Source organism: Podarcis bocagei, assembly GCF_964188305.1.
Source record: "Podarcis bocagei genome assembly, chromosome: 13".
In the NCBI taxonomy this organism is placed as follows: domain Eukaryota; kingdom Metazoa; phylum Chordata; class Lepidosauria; order Squamata; family Lacertidae; genus Podarcis; species Podarcis bocagei.
Window position 1 is genome coordinate 15,947,762 of NC_138138.1, and position 23,814 is coordinate 15,971,575.

At 44.2% G+C, this 23,814-nt stretch overlaps 1 protein-coding gene across 2 annotated transcripts in view; it reads right to left on the reverse strand.

Annotated features, from left to right (window-relative positions):
- Positions 1–23,814, reverse strand: part of MYO1D (myosin ID) — a 171,870-nt gene that overhangs the window by 119,527 nt on the left and 28,529 nt on the right. For both annotated transcript variants that reach the window (XR_014001258.1, XM_081166191.1), the window contains exons 3-11: positions 22,513–22,606; positions 21,081–21,246; positions 18,735–18,788; positions 15,675–15,770; positions 14,030–14,146; positions 9,779–9,982; positions 8,937–9,082; positions 8,734–8,848; positions 7,476–7,646 (exon numbers count right to left, since the gene is read on the reverse strand). Coding sequence is in view for 1 of the 2 variants with exons in the window: in XM_081166191.1 (XP_081022317.1) it covers positions 7,476–7,646; positions 8,734–8,848; positions 8,937–9,082; positions 9,779–9,982; positions 14,030–14,146; positions 15,675–15,770; positions 18,735–18,788; positions 21,081–21,246; positions 22,513–22,606 (1,163 nt within the window). In the remaining variant the exon portion in view is untranslated. The remainder of the gene's footprint in view (positions 1–7,475; positions 7,647–8,733; positions 8,849–8,936; positions 9,083–9,778; positions 9,983–14,029; positions 14,147–15,674; positions 15,771–18,734; positions 18,789–21,080; positions 21,247–22,512; positions 22,607–23,814) is intronic.

Here is a 23,814-nt window from a genome sequence, read left to right on the forward strand (position 1 = left end):
TCTGGGGAAGGAAATCAGCGTAGCACCAGTGGAGAAGGGGGGCAGATGGGGGAATCGGCGAGGTGGCTCCATGACTCCTCGCCGGGGACCAGCGGGGAGAGCACGGGTCCTCCGCTGCCCACACCCTCCCTGCGCAGAAGACTTCCGCACAGGGAGAGTAGGCGGAGACTAGGCGTCAAAGAACTTCTTTGCTGGAAGAAGTTCGAGAAACGCCCACTGACGGATTCTGCCAGTGATTGAGACAGCCACAGGCGAGTGGCTGTCCAGACAGAAAGGGTTCACTCAGGCAACCCAGCCAGGTGTGGCGCCGATTTACGCACGAGCAACCCCTAGAACCATTACACAAGTGAAGCTAGCTGAAGAGAATACTGAAATCTTCACATGGTCAAGCAAAACCAAGTAGTTTAGCTCAAGTGAAAACAGGGCCAGAATTTAGTCTTTCTTGTTGTAAAACACAAAGCGATATGCAAGAAAGATGAACATAAAACACATTAAATCAAACACTGTTCCATTTCACATGTCAATGCAAGTGGCATCAGTGACAGTAATGGTCCTACAGTTGTGAGGAAAGCCAAAGAGCCAATCCAAAGGTTGAGGTTGCTTAAAGGTAAAGGGTCTGACCATTAGGTCCAGTCGTGGCCAACTCTGGGGTTGCGGCGCTCATCTCGCTTTATTGGCCGAGGGAGCTGGTGTACAGCTTCCGGGTCATGTGGCCAGCATGACTAAGCCGCTTCTGGCGAACCAGAGCAGCGCACAGAAACGCCGTTTACCTTCCCGCCGGAGTGGTACCTATTTATCTACTTGCACTTTGACATGCTTTTAAACTGCTAGGTTGGCAGGAAGGTTGCTTAGATAAGAATAAAGCATGTGGATAGCTGCCCCTGCTTTATATACAAAGTTAAGAGTCATTGGTTCATTTAGCTCACTACTGTTTATTTGTGCTCCTGGATATCTCCCAAACTTGGCACTTGCAGTCCTTTAACATGGTATATAGGGGAGTGAACCTGAGATCTAATGAGGTGTGCCCCTTCCCATATATTAAGGGATCGTATATTATGCCTTCCCAGCACAGAAATAAAACCCACGTCGTGGTGGCAGGAATTACAAGATCAAAAGTCTTACTGAAATGGCCTTTGCTTTATCTAGTAAATCATTCACATTGGGGAGAAGCTCTGATGATTGGGTTTTGACAGAACCATGCTAACTATTGGTTCTCTCTCTTTCGTTCCTCTAGGTGCTTTCACAACAGTGACTTGTGTGTCCCAATGTCTTCCCCACTACAAAAGACACATTCTCATCACGGTAGCTGGCAGCTGAGATTTATCCAAACTGATCTTGAAGATTCATTCCCCCAACATTATATAGGCAGCTGAGAGCATTCAGATGATGACCTAGGTCGCCAGTGGACAGCAATAAAGGGCACAGTGTGGGACCAAGTTGAAGTGCAGTGGGGTGCTTGACCTTTTACCTGTCTGTCACTTTCCTCCTGCGGCCCCCTCCCTCCCAGCAGCATTTTTTTCTAGCCAAGCTCCAAGAGCAGAAGTTAGTCTGGCAGAAAGTGGGGGAGAACTCACCCAGGGAGGGGGAACTCAAGAGAAAGGTAGTAGGTGAAAGGAAGGGCTCAGAGCTTATATTCCAGCCTGCTGTTTTCCCACTTAAAAATACTTGTGATTAACTCCACGCAGAAAAGGGCACATTTAGCATAACCTATGGCATGGGCTTTATTATGCATAAACTACTAGATTGGTAGAAGAAGAAGAAGAAGAAGAAGAAGAAGAAGAAGAAGAAGAAGAGGAGGAGGAGGAGGAGTTTGGATTTGATATCCCGCCTTTCACTCCCCTTCAGGAATCTCAAAGCGGCTAACATTCTCCTTTCCCTTCCTCCCCCACAACAAACACTCTGGGAGGTGAGTGGGGCTGAAAGACTACAGAGAAGTGTGACTAGCCCAAGGTCACCCAGCAGCTGCATGTGGAGGAGCGGAGACGCAAACCCGGTTCCCCAGATTACGAGACTACCGCTCTTAACCACTACACCACACTGGCTCTCTATGTGGGTGACATGTGTTCATGAACTTACTCACACATCACAAGAACCCTCTGCTTCAGGGATGGGGAACATGTGGCCCTCCAGATGTGGTTGGACATCTATTAGCTGCAGCAAGCATAACCAATGGTCAGGAAAGGTGGGAGATGTAGTCTACAAAACCTGGAGAGCAACAGGTTCTCCTCTCCTGCTCTAGTCCCTCTGTGTGGAAATGCTTCCTTTATGGAAATCATAATGGGTGAAGCAGGCTTGATCTTCTCCAGAGTGGATGAGGAGAGGAAGGGGAAAACTCAAGCCAGAAAGGCAGAAAGTTGTGCAGCTAGCAGGAACCTTTCATCGGGCAAGAGAGGGAAGAGGCCTGTAATGTAACTCAGATTTCTATTTAGCGCAGAGCAAAAATGCTTTCTTCTGCTGCGTGGGTTTTACCATACCAAAACAAAAACAAAACAAAAAACCCAAGCTGACTGCGTATCTGATGTGCTGCTGTCTGTAAACTAGGACACTAGAATGTAGGGCACAGCAGCCCCTCGGAGCTTATCTGCCCCAACGCAAAACCCAATACGCTTCACGGGGAGTACTGAAGAATTACATGTGAGGTTCCGAGATCATGGTTTCCAAAGCACACGGTCCTTTCCTCTTCAGAAACACTTGCCTCAATATTTGTGGTCACCGTTGCTGCTTTCAGCAAGGTACCCGAGTGGTGCACTACCAGATTGGTTTTGCTTTGCGGGATACAGAGAAACCTGGGTTTCCACTATAATAAACTGCCGGAAATATTAAGGAAGCGATTTAAGAGTGTTTTGGAGAACACATTTATGAATGCAAGTTTGTGATTGCACCAGGAAGCATGTGGATAGGGGTTGAGGAACACACAAAGCCATGAGGGCCTGAGCTTTTGTGTAAAAATAAAAGGAAGCCCCCAAAGTAAAATATCTTATTACTCAACGTAGCAGAAAGTATTCTAAAAGCATGCAGGCAATTTTTGGCAGTAGTTAGGGGGAGGGGTTTCACTCATCATAGATTCTAGCTGATCCTGATGTCTCCTGATCTAGCCATCTCTCTTCACAGACAATTTGTCTTGGAATTTGGAGAGCTCTGGACACACTCCCCTTCTTCCTCCAAGTATCAAATGAAATTCAGTTTCAGCAGTGCAAGAATTAAGAGGTTCAGCTTAATGAAGACTTGAGACTAATGGTACTGAATATAACATTAAGCGGCAACACGATTTCTGCTGAAATTCCCAGATACCTAGCTTTTTATCTGTGAAAACCACCTCGCCTCTAAATAGCTTGCTTATACTTTATGGGATTGATTCTGTTGCAGCCATACTGTCTGACATCTTGCAAATTCTACCCTCTGTAAAGAACACATAAAGCCACCGCTACAGATATTCCCTCCTACTTTACTTTCAGTTTGTGTTTTACAATACAAACTAATTCAGTGTTTTATTGGGCACCCTATGGAGAGGAAGGGCAGGATACAAATTTCAGTAACAAATACATATATATGGTTCTATTGTGTTAACTATCTTGAGCATAGTTTTCATTCATGCATATTAAGAATAATATTTGCTCTACGTGGTGAGAGGCTCTCTTTCCACATTGCGGGCTCATTTCAAGTGAGCTGTCTTTCTTTAAGCACACTGCCAAAATATGGGATCACCATTGTTCTGGGCTTAAAATTATTCAGGCTGCTATTTGTGGTTTTGAAGCTAGCAAGCATTGGGTAGAGCCGTTAACACTGTTTTGTCATCTTTCTATCACCCAACCACATGCTTCACTTAGGGCAGGAGACAGATCCAGGTAGCAACTGCATTTTATATTTTCAAAAATTGCCATTATTTGTTGCTTTGTCCCATCAGCCCTAGGTGCAACCTGAAATCTCCACAGCAAGTAGCACAGCCTAATCCAATTAAGGGTGCATTCCTAACCCCATTTACCTGGGAGTAAGCCCCATTTAATCCAATGACTTACTTCTGATTAGACATGATTAGGACTGTGCTGTAAGTCTGCAATCTCCTACACTCCACCTTAAGACTGTGACTAAATGCAGATTTTGTGGCTCAACATCAAGCCAGCTTTTTCTCTCCACTCCCTCCTGCTTCCCATTTTACTTAATACCCAGCCTGATGTGCTTAAAAAGCTTGCTCACTATTCTGTGTCATTGCCTGACTGTGGAGAGTCATTTAACTATAAATCAAACGTTGATGTTGTCTGTGTCATGCGAAATTAGTTGCTTAGGAAATATCACATGAATTGAAACCGGGTCTCTATTGGCTGCGAGTGACATCATCATTGCCTTGCCAAACTCATGCTCCAGTTCTTCCCTGCAATATTGAGCAGGCTCCTGCTCCCTCTGCTGGATATCAGTGCAAAACTGACATTTCCAATGTCAAAACTTACTTAACAATGCACAGCAGTACTTCAGATCATGGGATCTTACATTTTTAGGCTATTCTCACCCTCGAGTCCAAGATCTGCACATACCAGGTGGTCCCTTCCTCCAGTTAGTACCACCATAACAGAGCACCACCACCAAGTGCTCTCCTCATCTAGTACCCACACAAGCCACCAAGTCAACTCTACCTATTTTCAGTACCCCTCAGGCAACTACAAACAGCATCCAAGCCGACTAAAACAGCCACCATCCTTGCACATGCATGCCCATAATCCTGGGCCCCACACGGCCTCAAATTCCCTTATCATTTCCACCATCAGAACTACTCCAGCTTGTTTTGCTACCTGCTTCTACCTCGCCTCTCCTCCTCCCAGTACAGTTGAAGGGAAGGGAAAGGCACACACAGATGCCATGCAGAACTTTTGGGCCAAGATGCCCTGCTGCATCGACTTATACCTTCCCCCACAGGCAACTCTGATGAATGAGCAGATGTCTGGTCAGTGCCTGTCACATTCATCTTCACATTTCATCCTCAAGCAGCATCACACACCTAACCTGTTACCTGCTGTAATAGGTATGAGTTACTCGTGCGTAAACTGGTGCCTTTCTCGGTTAATTTGCCTTGTTAAACCTTTCTGACTGCACAGTCCCTTCTCATTGTGGCTGCTTCAGTCACTGGCAGAATCCGTCAGTGGGCGTTTCTTGAACCTCTTCCAGCATAAAAGTTGTTTGACACCCAGTCTCCTCCTCCTCTCACTGCGCGGGAGTCTTCTGCGCAGGGAAGGCGTGGGTAGCGGAGGACCTGGGCTCTCCTCACTGATGTCCAGTGAAGAATCCTGGAGCCCTCTCTCCGATCCCCCCGTCTGCCCCCCTTTATCCCCGGTGTTGAGCTGATTGGCTTCCCCCTCTATTGAGCTGTTTCTCCCCCTGCTGCTGGGTCCTTCGCCAGCATCATCTGGGAGCCTCCCCTTCGCCTCTCGCTCCGATGTCAGTTCCCTGACACCTGTCCTGCAATGGGTCTTCAAGACAGGATTTGGTACTGGAGAGACAGACATGGGTTTGCTTGTTCTGTTAACAAACACAAGCATGGCTGTATTCATAGAACAAGCAAACCTAGCTTAAGTTTCCATTTAAGGTAAAAAAAAAAACCTGTAAAGGACCCCTGGGCAGTTAAGTCCTGTCAAAGGCAACTATGGGGTTGTGGCGCTCATCTCGCTTTCAGGCCAAGGGAGCTGGTGTTTGTCCACAGACAGCTTTCTGGGTCAAGTGGCCAGCATGGCTAAGCCGCTTCTGGTGCATGGAGGACCGTGAGTGCCAGAGTGCACGGAAATGCTGCTCACCCTGTCATGGGGATTCGAACTGCCGACCTTCTGATCGGCAAGCCCAAGAGGCTCAGTGGTTTAGACCACAGCACCACCTGCATCCCTTGGCTGGGAGTAAAGTTCCCATTTACTGCTACTATGGCACAGTAAGCACTGAGGTGGGAAATATGTGTCTGAACTGTACCACTTCAGATCACAGGGAGGTGCTTACATAATGACATACTCCTCCATTTAAAATAAAAATTAAAACTACACCAAAAAGTGTTCTAGCCTTGTCCCCCAAAACCCTATTTTTCATTTATTTTTGGGGAAATTTATATATATATATATATATATATATATATATATATATATATATATATATATATATATATATATATATAAAATATATATATATATATATATAAAATAAATTTTTTATATATATATAAAATAAATTTTATATATATATATAAAATAAATTTTATATATATATATAAAATAAATTTTATATATAGATATAAAATAAATTTTATATATATAGATATAAAATAAATTTTATATATATAGATATAAAATAAATTATATATATATATATATAAAATTTCCCCAAAATAAATGAAAAATAGGGTTTTGGGGGACAAGGCTAGAACACTTTTTGGTGTAGTTTTAATTTTTATTTTAATTACATGAAAGAATATTCCATTATGGGAACTTCCATCTGAAGTCTGAAGGTTTAGCACCTTGATGAGAACTAGATCTTTCTCTCTCTGGAGATCTTATGCCACATGAATGTCCTTAATTATACTCTCTCATGCTTATTCATCAGCTACAGAGCTTGTGGGGGGAGACAGGTCAATTACCTAAGCAGTGTGTGCCATGTATTTCTTCTGAGCACACCCTGCAAAGGTGGAATTTGCATTCTGAGAATCTCAGTGTTTGGCCCTTAGAGCTGAGACAGGACTTACAAAGTACATGGGCAATGCCATATGAGGTGACAAAGTGGACATCTGTCAGGGCTGGAAGCAGGCATAGGTCATCAACAAAGCAATAAATCAACCGAGGCCAATGAAGTTAATTCTCTGTTCAAGGAAACCAACCACAGCTCTGGCCTAGTGGTCTCAGGCAACCCTTTCTAGGAGGGTCTTGCCCCAATGAAACAGCTGAAGGGCTCACCAGGACTCTGCGCACAACCCAACTCTGCTCTGCTTCTTTCATTTCTCATTGTGTTCTAGTAGAGCAAGGGAGCTGGTTGCAGCAGGAGGGGAAGACTCCCTGGATTCTGTTTCTGCCTCCGAGTCTGAACTGTGCTCTGCCACAGCCTCTTCTCGTTCACTAAACCCTGTCACCTCTTCTGCTTCGGAACCCCCCCCCCCATTCTGCTCCTTCTCCCTCTGACCACTTGTCATCATTCCACCACCTATACCCAGGTTCTGAACCCTCTTCCCTGGGGGTGGTGGTCCCTGGCTGGCGCCTCCCACATCTCCTTTGCATCCAGCCAGTCCATGACAACACCCAGCAGTGTAATCACTGGAGTAGGCATTGTTCTTTGCTTTTCTTCATGACAAACAGGAGCAATGCAAGCTGCTCCTGGTTTGCTATTTTATGCAAAACTGAACGTTGTTCTCACTGTGAAAGAGAGGGATATAGGTTGTTTGTTTGTTTTTAACTCCCTCCCCCCCCCCCCCGCTTGATTTAGTCAAGCGAAGTTATTATAGACACACAAAGGAGTACCTTTCTGCTCGAGAAGTGAGCATGTTTGCCCAGTTTGGTATTAAGAGCCTCCAAGAACATCCCATCAGTGACTCTGCCGACATTCATGCATGCATCATCCAGAATGGCAATGATTCCTTTGTGCTGTTGCTCCACTAGGTCAATAATGATCTGGTTGTTGAAGTAGTCAATCTGCAGGATGTTCAAGCAGGGTTATTTGCAACAGCGATCCAACTGAGGAAGGAATGATTTCTCTCTCTATTGCAGACATGCAATGGTAGGGAAACAGAGGAGCAAGTGCCACTTTACATTTACCCAGAGATGCAGGCAGAGCATCTTCACTCTAAAGGTTGCGCTCACTGTCAAAATGTCTTCCAATTTCAGTACAGTGGTACCTCAGGTTACAGACGCTTCAGGTTACAGACTCCGCTAACCCAGAAATAGTACCTCGGGTTAAGAACTTTGCTTCAGGATGAGAACAGAAATCGTGCTCTGGCGGCGAAGCTAAAGTGGTGCTTCAGGTTAAGAACAGTTTCAGGTTAAGAATGGACCTCCGGAACAAATTAAGTACTTAACCCGAGGTACCACTGTACAGTCATACCTCATGTCACGTTTGCTTCATGTTACATTCTTTCAGGTTACGTCCCGCAGCGTCGCAGAAGTACCAGAAAGGGTTACTTCCAGGTTTTGCCGCTCACACATGCGCAGACGCACAAAATGACATCACGCGCATGTGCAGAAGCAGCAAATCACAAGGGTTGTGCTCTTTTCATGTTGCGAATGGGCCTCCGGAACAGATCCCGTTCGCAAGCAGAGATACCACTGTACTGGTATTTCAGGTCATTTATCCAACTCCCCTATGGCTTTATTGCAGTTTCAAAGCACCACTAAAAACCTGCAAAATGGAATGGGTCTGCACTCGACTCTCCGTGGCTGGGGACGGAGGGCTTTCACATTCTAAATCCCTCTCTTTTAAGCTTTGGATAGCTACCTGCTGGTGTAGAATCGCTAACACCTGGCATCTTTGAATCCATGTTGGCTTTGTCCGACTGCTCATCTCAGAGCTTTCCAAGCTTTTCATGTTGGTGACACACCTTTTAGACAGGCGTCGTTTCATGACACAGTAATTCAGTTTTACTAGCAAACTGGAGGTTAAACTAACCCGTTTCCAGGCTCGGGAGAAGCATGGGGAGTGTCTGTGCGACACACCTACACAGTGCAGCTGACACCTTAAAGTGTCGTGACACACAGTTTGGAACGCTCTGGCTTATCTACTCACATGCTTCCATGGAATTCCCTCACGCTGGTATTCCTCTTGCTCTTGCTTCAAAACAAGCTGAATAAAGAGCTGCTGCAGTTTCTCGTTGCAGTAATTGATACAGAACTGTTCAAAACTAAAGCAAACACAAATTGAATTAATTAATGAATTCCGCAACTGGAAACAATTTAAGTGATATGCCTGACCTTCTCAAGACATCTCACCTGTTATTGTCAAAGATCTCAAAGCCATAGATATCAAGGACCCCGATTACAGTGTTTTTCCCATGAACTGTGCTGTTGTAGTCCTTGACTTCAATCACGTCATTGATGTGTGTCACAATCCAGCAGAAAAGGCGCTCGTATATTGCCTTCAAACCAAAAGAATATCTAGGGTCACTTTTTGTTTCTGCTGCTCAGGTTTTGTTAGCGTTCAGCTTTGTAATGCATTTCTGTAGCACTCTAACAGGAAACTGGGGAATATGTAACCAGCTGTCAAAATCCTAACAAGGTTTAAGGAAACTACAGCTTGCTCTCTAGCTGCTTTAGGTTTTACTGTGATGTCAATTTGCAAGACACTGGAGATGCTAGACATGTTAAACCAATATTCTTATCTGTAGTAAAGTCTACGGGTTCTCCCCTCACCCATCACCCCTGGCCAATGGACAATTCCCACTGAGGAAAAAATAGTTGCTCTGTCTCAGACATTGCTTGGTGTTCTTTCCCAAAGTATATTGGTTATATTGTCCGGAGAGTTCTGCATTCTCAAGGCTCCATAAGTCTCCAAGGATACTAACCTGTCTCCCCAAGGCATAAAACTACTCAAAACAGATGTCTCCAAAAAAAACAACAACCCACCACATTTGTCTGATCCCCTATGGCAATCACCTTGAGGTGAAATGGGCAAATGGCTAATAAAGAAAGGTGTGAGCAAACAACTTAAGATGCTGGCTAGCAATTTATGTGGGCATATCTGCATGGGTGAAAAGTATGAAGACACAGAACAAAACAACCACTGTAAGAATAAAACAAAACTTCCAAGTTGGCAGGAGTGTATCAACATCCACCTTTGCAAAGGCATTTCTGCCATAGGTGGCTTCTTGCTCTGTATGCTGTTTATCAATGATGTCCCGGCCAGTAGCAACGGTTCGAAAAAGCAGGGCCTTCTCCACCAGGTCAGCCTTGGTTGATAGCAGGTCAGCAATGACAGACACTAACTTGCTGTTTTCAATGACAGGTATGTCACCATCCACAGAAAACTTCAAATTGCCCTGTGGAAAGATTGAAAAAAATAAAGACATTCATTCTCCCCGAGTCTAGGCAGCAAATGTCACTTCTGATACAGGCAACGCTTTCAGACAGATGCAATTTCCTTAATGCATCCCAATTGGGACAAAGGACAATCTATGTTGATTAATAATAATAATAATAATAATAATAATAATAATAATAATAATAATAATAATTTATTACCGGTATTTATACCCCGCCCAGCTGGCTGGGTTTCCCCAGCCACTCTGGGTGGCTTCCAACAGAATATTAAAATACAATAACCTATTAAACATTAAAAGCTTCCCTAAACAGGGCTGCCTTCAGATGTCTTCTAAAAGTCTGGTAGTTGTTTTTATGCGACTACAGTGGCAAGAATGTTATTTGCCCAAAAATGGAAAGAAGAAGCTAAGCCCTGGCGAAAGAAGAATGGATACAAAAACTTATAGAATATGCAGAAATGACGAATCTTACCGGAAAAATAAGAAATCAAGGTAACAAACTTTTTATTAGTTTATTGAATCTGGTTTATTGAATATTTAAAAATAAACTGTAAACAGATAAGAACATTGGCAGGATTACTGTAACAATCTGCAGTTTTATAAACATATATATTTGCAGAGTATATATTTAAAGTATATGAATAAATGAGATAATTAAGTTAATGTGGAATATGCAGAAAATATAAAAAAAATTAATTTAAGGAACCGCAGAAAGAGGAGGAAGGAAGTCAAGTTTTGAAATGTTAAAATGATTGTAAAATTATTGAAATGTATAAGAGTGAAAATCATAAGTAAAATAAAAATAAAAATAGAACAGTGTTTCCCAAACTTAGCTCTCTTTCCCAAATTTAGCTGTTTTCAGACTACAATTCCCATAATCCCAGACTTCTGGCCTTGCTAGCGAGGGATGGTGGGAGTTGTAGTTCAGAAACAGCTGGAGACCCAAGTTTGGGAAACACTGGTCTAGAAAGTCACACAGCCCATCTTAGATTTTCCGAGGGGCCATACCCCATGTGCGCCATTTTAATTTTCTCCCTTGTCCTCACAGATGTCTCTCACACAATAATCAGATCCTTGAAAATTCCACTACTTCAGTTTAAGAAGAAGACTTCACAACAACTCCATGGAGGGAGCGGAAGAGGGCTGGGCAGGCTCCTCCACTTTTGTGCTATTTTCACTTCCTTGAGCTGGAAGACTTGAGATTGGGTAGGCTGCTTGGGGTGGCTTAGATCAGGTAGAAGCACCAGCCACTCACCATGAATGTTCTTTCTGCTTGGGGTGAACAAGGCACCCATATGCTGGGTTAAGACCTCCCATTGCTCGGGAAGGCAGCAAACATACCAGGTATGCGGCCCTCAGTTCTTCTACTCCCTGGGTAGGCAAACTAAGGCCCGGGGGCCAGATCCGGCCCAAATGCCTTCTCAATCCGGCCTGCGGACGGTTCGGGAATCAGTGCGTTTTTACATGAGTAGAATGTGTCCTTTTTAAAAAAATGCATCTATGGGTTATTTGTGGGGCCTCCTGGTGTTTTTACATGAGTAGAATGTGTGCTTTTGTTTAAAATGCATCTCTGGGTTATTTGTGGGGCATAGGAATTCGTTCATCCCCCCCCCCCAATACAGTCCAGCCCCCCACAAGGTCTGAGGGACAGTGGACTGCTGAAAAAGTTTGCTGACCCCTGTTCTACTCAAAGGTCATCACTCACATTAACTCAGTACTAGAAAGATCCCAGAGATCGTCTTGAGTTACATCACAGTGCTATGGGACTTGATTAAGGTGCAGTGAGATTGGATTATATGTGCATGTCAGGAGGACGGAGGAGCTGATGCTGCCTTCTACGTTATTCCGGCTCATTCAAAAGATGACACAGGTGAGCCAGAGGAGGCACAGCAGCAGGTGTGGAGCATTACCCAGGTGCTGCTCCCAGAGGCTCCATAAAAGGCAGCAGGACAGTGGAGTGCCAGGAGAAGGTTCCAGGAAATTTACAAGTGAAAGGGAACAGTGGCTGAAAGAGACAAAAGGACAACAAAGGAAAATCTTAAAGGAGGAGGAAAGAGCGTCAAAGAAGGCAAGAGGAAAACTGGATCAGCTGCAAGTGGAGCTGGCCGACTACAGAGGTTTACAACTAGAGCATGAGTAGGCAAACTAAGGCCCGGGGGTCGAATCTGGCCCAATCACCTTCTAAATCCAACCCGCGGATGGTCCGGGAATCAGCGTGTTTTTACATGGGTAGAATGTGTCCTTTTATTTAAAATGCATCTCTGGTTTATTTGTGGGGCACGGGAATTCGTTCATTCCCCCCCCCCAAAAAAAAAATATAGACCGGCCCCCCACAAGGTCTGAGGGACAGTGGACCGGTCCCCTGCTGAAAAGGTTTGCTGACCCCTGGGCTAGAAACTCAGTCTCAGGCACCTGTGATTTTTTTTTTTACATTTAGCTATTCTCTCACACTGAACTGTTTCCTTTGCGGTTTCGCCTTCCTTCAGTATGGGCAGGAGGACTGCGATAAGCACGATCTAACCCTCTGAACATAGAACAGGCTGTAGGAATTCTGTGTTGCTGTTGTTGTTTGGAAGCCTAGTATTTTTAATAATGAAATCCTACATAGATGGAAATAAATCCTACATAGATGGAAATAAATCCTACATAGATGGAAATAAATCCTACAAAGATGGAAATAAAAAAAAATAGGGACGTGGGTGGCGCTGTGGGTTAAACCACAGAGCCTAGGACTTGCTGATCAGAAGTTCGGCGGTTCGAATCCCCACGACGGGGTGAGCTCCCGTTGCTCGGTCCCTGCTCCTGCCAACCTAGCAGTTTGAAAGCACGTCAAAGTGCAAGTAGATAAATAGGTACCGCTCCGGCGGGAAGGTAAACGGCATTTCCGTGTGCTGCTCTGGTTTGCCAGAAGTGGCTTAGTCATGCTGGCCACGTGACCCGGAAGCTGTATGCCAGCTCCCTCGGCCAATAAAGCGAGATGAGCACCGCAACCCCAGAGTCAGCCACAACTGGATCTAATGGTCAGGGGTCCCTTTACCTTTACCTTTACAACCAAGAAGATGGAAGAAAAAACTAGAGATCTAGGAACAACTGTAAAACAAAGATAGGTAAGAGGGGAAATCCTGAAGTCATCCAACGAAAGGTGGGAAGGTTAGAGAGAAGCCTGTCCTTGCAAAGGCAAGGAATAAACTGAAGGAGGAACTTTATTACATGTTCCCTGTCTTTCTGAGCAATGGGACGTCCAAACCCAGCATATTGGACGCCTCAACCATCCCAAATGAGAAGTCCTTTTAACTCTCTTTCCTGGTGCGTTTCTCTTTTCTGTTACAGATAAATGCAGCTTCATGAAGATCCTTGTTAGGAAGCAGCTCCCAAGTTGTTGAAAAGGCTCAAGCTCCAATTCTTTCACTCCACTCCAATCTCCTTTAAAAAAACCCAACAACCGCAAAACCTACTTTTCCAGTCAATTTACAAGACGCAAATGTAAAGGAGGCAGAACAAACAATTTGTGCCCTCACCTCCAGTGTTCTAGGAACTCCACTTCTACCTCCATATGAAGGAACAGAGCTGGAGTCAGGTCTTCTGCCATTTTGTCAAAACAGTGACACATTTGTCATAAACTCATTTAAAAATGAAACCTTGATTGCTGGCTTATCTGCTAGACAAGTCCCACGTAATAAGTATATGCTAGTACAGAGTATTCTATTCCTTCCCCAGTGAAGGGATTCTAAGCCTAAAATGTGCTAATCATCCCAGGCAATTAAATTTGAGAAGCATTCAACAGCTTTCCTTAGTCAGATCCAATATGAGATTTGGACAAAAGAGAGTAGCGATCTCTACATTTGCTTGGTACTGACAGGAAATATTAAATTTGTGGAGAAACAAGTGGTCTGCTCTCCCAGAGCTGCAGCTCTGTCATAATGCCACTCCATCAAAGTGTGCTCTTTCGCTCTCGCTCTCCTGATTATTCCTCAAATCAACACACACACCTCAGCATGTTAGCAGCCCAGAGATCCATCTCTGTGTACATGGCGCCCCCTTACTCACCAAATGGAGAATGGTAGCTAGAATTTTATATACTGTCTGAACCTCCTCTGGTTCAAATCCAATCACTTTCATAGCATCAGCGACAGCTTTGAAGTCAGCACCATCATTAATAGAACACTGAAAAAGAAGCAGCAGCAACAACAAATTAATCAGATGCAAGACCACTTCATGCACACTGATGGTGCAGTATTAGACAAGAAAAATCATGGCGGACATTTCTGCACTGGTGAGTTGAAAAGAAGAAGAAAACCCTGGAGATATTGCACAATATTTACTCTGAAAACAGAAAACGTCCTGTGTGGTTTGAACTATGACTCCTCCTCAGAGTCAATTTATCATCAGGTAGAAGTCTATATGTCTTCAGTATATAGTGGTACCTCTGGTTACGTACTTAATTCATTCCGGAGGTCCGTTCTTAACCTGAAACTGTTCTTAACCTGAAGCACCACTTTGGGGGGCCTCCCGCTGCTGCCGCCGCGCGATTTCTGTTCTCATCCTGAAGCAAAGTTCTTAACCCGAGGTACTATTTCTGGGTTAGTGGAGTCTGTAACCTGAAGCATATGTAACCTGAAGTGTATGTAACCCGAGGTACCACTGTATAACCTATAGCGGATAATCCATTTCACATGCCACGATGACTGTGGAGTCTGTGCTGAAAGGCCACTTAGTTAAGAACATTAAAAAGCCTTCTGGTTCATCTAGTGCAGCCTTCTGTTCTCACAGCGGTCAGCCAGATGCCTGTAGGAAACCCAGGACCCGAGCGCAACAAACATTTTCCACACCTGTAATTCCTATTAACTGGTATTCAGAGACACATTGCCTCCAGCAGTGGAGGCAGAACATAGCCATCATAGCTGGTAGCCATGGGTAACCAATTGCAATTGTTTCAGCCTATTTTACCAAAGGATGTACACAAGGCATGTGGAGAATTTCAAGCCACAATATGCTGGTATAATCCAAGAAAAGCAAAATCGAACTATAGATGGTCAGCATTCTTTTTCTCCCCTTCTCTTTTAAATGCGTGCTTCCCGTGGTTTTAAGGAGGCAGTTGTGACACTCTCCTGTTTTAAGAAACCATTGCTTGACCCTGTTAAACTCTAGGTCAATCTCATATATTTGCATTTTGGGGACGAGGTACTCAAAGTGGGTGGTGGTCAGACAACTCTAAAGACATTTTGGAATAAAGCTGATTATCCGGATTAATTTCAGATTGGTTTGGGAACTGAAACTGCCTTGGTCAACCCTGGTGCATTATCTATGTCGGAAGAAAGGGTGGGAAATGTGACCACTTTGATTCGTCTAAATCTATTGGACTGTTTCCATTCAACATTGGTAAAAACAACTGCAGCTTGTGCAGGTTTGTGGTCAATCCAAAACTGAGCAAAAGCAGATTTTTTCTAATTCCTCTGTGTGAGGTTTCTTGAGTAGGAAGGGAGGAACACATGTATCCAAGGCTTATTCTCATAATGCTAAACTATTAGCGTTATAATGCTAAACTATTAGCATCATGCCCAAACCAGCTAACTAAATTGGCATAAATGCATAAATTCACTAGAGCTGCACAGAGCCCACAGTATGGCTGATCATGCCACAGTTCAAAAGGACCAATAAAAAGAGATTCTTCATGAGTAGGCAACACCCTTACCTTTAACTGCACTCCAGTACCAATATAGCTGTAGGCAGATAAATCCTTATGTAGATGTAAGGAACGTAGAAGTTGCTCAGAACCTCCTTGGAGTAGCTGAAGAGAAAGTCGGAGAGTCATTTGTCCAAATTAATTTCTTTTTCAGCTTTTATACTATTGTTACTATCAACAAAAGTACTTAAAAAGTTCTAAATGCTGTACAGCAGGGGTGGGCAGACTTCAGGTTCATTGAATCTACCTTCTCTGTTTCTAAAACCCCAAGATATACATACCTAAGCCAGGTAAAGGTAAAGGGACCCCTGACTATTAGGTACAGTCGCAGACAACTCTGGGGTTGTGGCACTCATCTGGCTTTATTGGCCAAGGGAGCTGACGTACAGCTTCCAGGTCATGTGGCCAGCATGACTAAGCTGCTTCTGGCAAACCAGAGCAGCGCATGGAAACACTGTTTACCTTCCTGCAGGAGATATACCTATTTATCTACTTCCTTTCGAACTGCTAGGTTGCAGGGGCAGGGACCGAGGAACGGGAGCTCACCCTGTTGTGGGGATTCAAACCGCCGACCTTCTGATCGGCAAGCTCTAGGCTCTGTGGTTTAACCCACAGCGCCATCTACATCCCCTACCAAAGCCAGGTACGAAAGACATATAGTTAGAAATGATGGACAGGAGTTCCTCAGAACATATTCTAAGCTTAGGCATTTGTTTTCAATACCAGTTTATGTGGGAAAAGTCACCTTTGTTGGTTCTATTACTAAAGCTATTAGCAGTCAGAAACCCTTGTTAATTCACTGCAAATGACCCAGAGAACTACCAGCAGATCCCAATCTTTTTTCTGCCCATGCCTGTGTACAGCTCCTGCACACAGGCCCACAATCTGAAGAGACATGGTTCAAGAGGAACATGGACTGAGGAGGAAAGAAGAAAGCAAGAAATGGAGCAGCTGCTCCTTCACTACTCACTCTACGGATGGCAAGAGGTTGGTCTCCCCCTTTCCGCAAAATTATTTCTTGGAGGCAGGGGGTATAGCCTTCCCGTGGTTTATAACCCTGGACGTGTAGACTGCAGTAAATATTGTTCAATAACGTATTTGCTCCACCCTTTAAGATCTTCCACCTGGCAACTCTGGGATTTTGGATGGGGCAGTCTTAATACTAGAAGAGCAATTACATTTCCTCTCGGATGCATGGCTGGGGTTTTGCTTCACACGCAAGAGCTCACTGTCATAGTTGAGAGTAGAAAAATTTCCCTATGGGTCAGAAGGGCTGGCCATTCTCAGGTCACCTTGCCTGCCCCTATAAATGTGGCACCTTGGTCCATGTGTTTTTGTTTTACTATGTATTTTTCTGCTGTGAACTGCCCTGGGAACTTTGGATGAAGGGCGGTATACAAATTTAATAAATAATAATAATGATCATTTAGACCACCTGAATTAATTTTACTAAGCTACTGCTGGAATTTGAAAGGGAGGGAAGGGGTTTCTCTGCAGTTTTCAAAACACACTGAAGAGATCTCAAAAAGGTGAGGAGTTCTTTATCTGATGGCACAAAACTACGACAGAATCACCCTACCCAGCTCTACCTCTCTTTCAAATCAGAACCAGTGAAGGCGGTAAAGGTCCTGTGAGAGTGTCTGGAGGTGGCTGGAGGATTGAGACTGAATCCTGACAAGACAGACGTACTGTTTTGGGGGGACAGGGGGCGGGTGGGTGTGGAGGACTCCCTGGTCCTGAATGGGGTAACTGTGGCCCTGAAGGAGTAGGTGCACAGCCTGGGAGTCATTTTGGACTTGCAGCTGTCCATGGAGGCGCAGGTCAATTCTGTGTTCAGGGCAGCTGTCTACCAGCTCCATCTGGTACGCAGGCTGAGACCCTATCTGCCTGTGAACTGTCTCGCTAGAGTGGTGCATGCTCTGGTTATATCTCGCTTGGACTACTGCAATGCACTGTACTTGGGGCTGCCTTTGAAGGTGACCCGGAAACTACAACTAATCCAGAATGACGCAGCTAGACTGGTGACTGGGAGTGGCTGCTGAGACCACATAACACTGGTCTTGAAAGATCTACATTGGCTCCCAGTACATTTCCGAGCACAATTCAAAGTGTTGGTGCCGACTTTTAAAGCCCTAGATGGCCTCGGTCCAGTATACCTGAAGGAGTGTCTCCACCCCCATCATTCTACCAGGACACTGAGGTCTAGCGCTGAGGGCCTTCTGGTGGTTCCCTCACTGTGAGAAGCCAAGTTACAGGGAACCAGGCAGAGGGCCTTCTTGGTAGTGGCACCCTCCCTGTGGAATGCCCTCCCACTAGATGTCAAAGAGAACAATATCTACCAGACTTTTAGAAGACATCTGAAGGCAGCCCTGTTTAGGGAAGCTTTTAATGTTTGATGGACTACTGTATTTTAATATTTTGTTGGAAGCCGCCTAGAGTGGCTGGGAAAACCCAGCCAGATGGGCGGGGTATAAATAATAAATTATTATATTAGTATTATTATTCAATAAAAAAGTTGTACAGAGAAGATTTAGCAACACAATGCACTGCCATTAAGACAGGAAGCTATAGCAGGCAACCTTACAAGAGCACTTCCCAACCCTAGCTAATTACATAGGTCGTCTTTTTGGAAAGGACTACCCCAAAGGAATAGTCTGCTGCTGAGGAGTTCAAGACAGGAATCCAGTTACTCTAATTGCTTGCAGGAAATATAGGGAAATTATTTCCATCTGTATCTAGAACCGGCATCACCAACCCTTCCAAGAGAAACGAAAACAAAAAACCCTATGAGGATTAGATTTGGATGAGTAAGGCTTGAAGAACCTGCCTTTGAGCAGAGCAAGGGGTTGGAGCTGATGATCTGCAAGTTACTGCAAATGGCAAGTCAAAGCCAAGCATATACCCTGCATGGATTAGTGAACAAAGTGGGATGTGGCATCTGTTGAAAATTTTACACACAATGAGGGACACTGCAAAAGGCAACCAAGCGGTCTTTCCTGTGAATTCAGAGGCACTCACTCACTCACTCGGCTGCTGATTTCACCTTAGCATACCAAGCTAACAGCTCACCTGGTAGAAGGAGTGAAAGTTGCGCTCTCCTGACTGCTGCACAATCACCCGTGACTAGAGAGAAACAAGAGAAACAAGGGAAAGATTATGAGTTGGCTTTGCTACCCCAACATAGTTTAAGTCTCTTGACTAAGGCATCAGTGGTGTCATGGCAAAGTTTTGGAGGGCTCAGGCCAGAACACCAGAGTGGGAAACCTCCTATATAACATTAGTTAGTTAGTTAGTTACTTAGTTAGTTAGTTAGTTAGTAACTAACATGTCTAGACTGTTTTGATGTACTGAGTCTGTTTGTAAATTTTTGATGACTTATTGCCACCAACGTCTCTCCCCACCCCCGCAAATTGAAAAGTCCAATACAAATAGGTGGTGGTGGTGTTTTTTTTAGTACTGCAATTGCACAAGCAACTAGGTAAACAGCACTGGCAGCAGTTACACTTTGGATTTACAATAGAGGCACAGGACGGCTATGGTCTATTTGCTGAGCCACTTAAAGGTGGGATGGAATGCCCAAAAGTTACTATTAAGCACTTTAGAGCAACAAAAAAGCTGGCTGAAAGAGGACATGGCAATGCCAAATGGGGTATTATTTCCATTAGTATTTAGGTAATCCAAGATTTCTCTCCCCCCCCCCATTTTTTAAATTGATTTTCAGAAAATTATAAACAAACTAAGACAAACAAACGTAAATCATAACCTTATTAAAAATTACACTTATTAACATTGTTAAGTGACTTCCTCGCTTCCCCTTGGTTGAATTTCAATGCATGTCCTTTTAACGGTTTTCCAAATCATAGTTCTTATAAAATTTAACTTGAACATTTAACATCCTTAAATCTTTTCATTTTGAAATTGAACATATTAATTCATCACTTAACTTATATAAAATCCTAAGCCAATTAAGTATCTGCAAGCTGTTTCCAATTAATTTAACTTAACATATTTAACTAAATAATCATTAAATTTAGTCCATTCTTCCTAGGTAATCCAAGATTTCAGAACTCTTCTTAAGTACTGTATCTAGGGCCAGCGGCGTAGCTAGCCGCTCGGGTGCCTGGTGTGGGGTTGTGTCCTGCAGCTGGGGGCGGGGCGATCCACGCTTATGGGGGTGGGGCAAGCCTCTCTGATGCTTGGAGCCTCTCTGATGCTTGGAGCCTCTCCGCTGCCTTCCTCTCAGCTATGGGGCAGCTGAGGGAGAGGCAATAGGCAGACGCAGGTCCCATGCTGCCGTTTCAGGCAGCGCAGAACCTGCAGGCGCCTAAGTCACCATGTCATTCCTAAAAAGTTTCGTGAGCCCAGTTTTTTTATAAAAAAACTCATTTTGTCACACACACCCCCCAGTGATGACACCTGGGGCAGACTGCACCCCCTTCCTCCGCCACTGTCTAGGGCCTGTTCCAAATGAACCAAACTGGGCCAACTCCTTAAAAAATGGGATGCTTACCAAACCAGCAGAAATGCCTTCATGTTTTAATTTGAGAGAGAAACCAACATCACTTTTTTAAAAAAACAACTCAAAATAAATCACTAAAATGCCTTGCAAGCCATCGCAGCTATAATGGTTGAGATTGAGTGCAATGTAGTCGTTAAGAGTGTTAGACTAGGAGCTGAGAAACCAGGGTTCAAATGCCCACTCAGCCATAAAACTCGCTGGGTGATATTGAGCCAGTCATTGCCTCTCAGCCGAACCTATACAGTTGTTGTGAGGATTAAATGATGAGGAGGAGAACTGTGCATACCACTTTAAGTTCCTTGGAGGGGAAAGATGGGATATAATTGTAATAAATAAATTATCCCAAGTGTGTCACTATGAGCAAATGGGCATATGACTACCAAATATGGAATAACCCCTGAGACTGAGATGGAGAGAGAGGGAGGGAGAGAGAGGCTGAGACTACATTCATTCTGCAAAGAGGCTCGAGGGCAACAAATGCAGATGCTTTTAAAAAAAACCACACACACCCAAAACGCCAGATGCTGTCACAGAAATCCACATGAAAGTCAGCCAGCTCTCATAGTCACGCAAAGCAAAACAGTCCCACCATCTAGTCCATTTTTAAGTGAGGTTTTCATCAACCCCTGACTGAACGTGTAATAGAAAGTTCTGTTACTGCGGCATGATCTTCTATTTTAAAACCATGGCATTTGACATCTGCTGTGATTTTATTTTCTGGAAAGCTCACTATGCTAAAGCCAACTCTTTTGATTTTTGCCCTGCTGGGAGTAAGGCATGTTCTTATCCCATGAGCTTTCCTCAGCGGATGCATACAATATGGTAATCCTTCTCATCATTTCTAAAATAAGTCCACGAAAAATCATGATGGCTTTTTATTGGCAAGGCAAACTTACCTTTTCCAGCAAGTAATTATTGATGTGCCCACCTATTGGGTCCCCTTTGAAATCAAAGTTGATATCCATATACTTTCCAAACCGGCTGGAATTGTCGTTTCGGTTGGTTTTGGCATTGCCAAAGGCTTCCAGGACACAGTTGGATTTCAACAGCATGTTCTTCACCCTTTGGAGAGCAGACAGGAACAAAAAGGAACAGGAAACCAGGTCTAGACGTTATGTATTTCTAAGTTTGCATATCAACATGTTTTATATGCAAGGAGCGGAATGGCCACATTAGTGATTTTGTGGGATTAAAAAAGCTGTGCTCATGAAAGGCTCAAGTAAAGTAGCCCAAAACATGTCTCAACATAAAGCTCCCCTCCGGCATGTGGCTTAATCCAGCACTGCTGGACACTGTATTCTTTGTTTGTATCTAAACCTCACCCCCATAAAAAAACACCAGTCTGTTCAACTCCAACATTGCACATTGAAAGCTCAATCTCTTCCCCAATAAAATCCAGGCCAAAGCAACTCTTGAACCAAGGCATACATTCAATGGAAGGAAAATATGCAGCCTAGGGCATGCACTACGCGTCCTTGGTGTCCAAATGTGATCCATTCTACTTCTTATTTTTAAATTTATTACCTGCCCTTCATCAGCAAGTCCCAGGGCAGGTTAGAACAATTTTAAATTAAAAACTTAAAACAGTTAAAACACATTACAATCACAAGAATAGGGTGAGCCCTGAAGCACGTAAAGGTAAAGGACCCCTGGACAGTTAAGTTCAGTAGAATTTGACTCTGGGGTGCAACACTCATCTCTGCTTTCAAGCTGAGGGAGCTGGCATTTGTCCTCAGACAGTTTTTCTGGGTCATGTGGCCAGCATGGCTAAACCACCTGTGGCACACAGAACACTTTGACAAGTGCCAGAGCACACAGAAATGGCATTTAGCTTCCCACCGGAGTGTTACCTATTTATCTACTCACACTGATATGCTTTTGAACTGCTAGGTTGGCGGGAGTTGGGACAGCAACGGGAGCTCACTCTGTCACACGGATTCAAACTGCCAACCTTACAATCAGCAAGCCCAAAAGGCTCAGTGGTTTAGACCACTGAGACAGTATCCCTCCCCTGAAGCGCATATATTGGGTGTCAAAGGCCAGGACAAAGAACCAAACAGTAGAGATTGTAATGGAACATACAGAAAGAAACAGCACTGAAGACATATAGGACTCAAGCCACTTTAATACTAGCACCTGGAGCTGTGCTTAGAAACCACGGGGCCAGGTAGGGGCAATTGGGTCCTTTGCTATCAGAATCACCCCAGCCTTCACACAATTCAGCGGCAAGATGCTGTTGAAGCTTCCAGGTAATTATTAAAGGACGGCCCCATGTACCATATTACATTCCAAACATGTTCCCTCTTCCCAGGACCATAGTCGCCTTACCTTTCTACCTCAGCTCTCTGGCTTGGATTAGTAATGGCAGCTATGTATTGCATGATGTATTTGCTTGCTTCTGTTTTGCCGGCTCCACTCTCACCTGGGGGCACAGGCAGGGGAAAAAATGTTTTCTAAGCTTTCACAAGAGTTCAAAACCATCACATTGTAGTAGTTATAAAGAGGACACATTTTATTCTCAGCATTCACTCTACACGGTACTACAGTATTTTGCTGTTTAAGTCATTTCTGGTTTGTCAGTTTTTAATGCAAGCTGAATTTAAGGACGTATGTTGACCATGTACTGTCCCAAATTCAACTCGTAGCATTTCTGGTTGAAGAACATCAACTGCAGAAGTGGGCAAGATCTCTGTATGGCATTCTAGAAAGTTGCATACAGTGTTGAGGCAGTAGAAGATGGACAGAAAGAGGAACTGCTAACTTGTGGTATGTAAATTCATTCCACTTTTGCTTCTGGTGAACAGGTTTTAGGGTGGGATTTGCCTCAAAGCACTGCAAAACCCTTTTGACCAGTGTGGAAAAAATGAAACATGAAAACCATAGGAAGCAAAACAGCTCTCAGGCAATGTTCAGCTCTTTAAAAAGCACTGTCTGGCCCTAAGCTGAGGTTGATTCAACAGATTACAACTCTTTATATTCTAAGTTTTATACAGTGGTGCCTCGCAAGACGAAAAGAATCCGTTCTGTGATTCTCTTCGTCTAGCGGTTTTTTTCGTCTTGCGAAGCAAGCCCATTGAAGGATTAGCGGATTAGCGCTATTAGAGGCTTTTAGAGGCTTTTAGCGGCTTATCTGCTGATCAGATCAGCTGATAAGAGGCTTAGCTGCTTTTAGCGGCTTATCTGCTGATCGGATCAGCTGATAAGCGGCTTAGCGCTATTATCTGCTGATCGGATCAGCTGATAAGCAGCTTAGCGGCTTAGAAAAAGGGGGGGAAGGGGGGGAACCAGCAGGAACTCGCAAGTCATTGTCGTCTTGCAAAGCAAGCCCATAGGAGATTCGTTTTGCGAAGCACCTCCAAAATGGAAAACTCTTTCGTCTAGCGAGTTTTCCGTCTTGCGAGGCATTCATCTTGCGGGGCACCACTGTACTGGAGATGGGGTGGGTGTTATAGAGGGAGAAAGTTGGGAAAGGCGCGCTGCTAAAAGCATAGTTTGTAGAATTGCTTCATCTATGTTTTTTGAAGCTTTGTTGACACTTCAAGTCTCAGCAAAGCTGCAAGCCAGCAGCCTGGCGGTATTCCTAATTTGCCACGGATTGACCCAATGGAACCATATTAGCACCATTAAAAC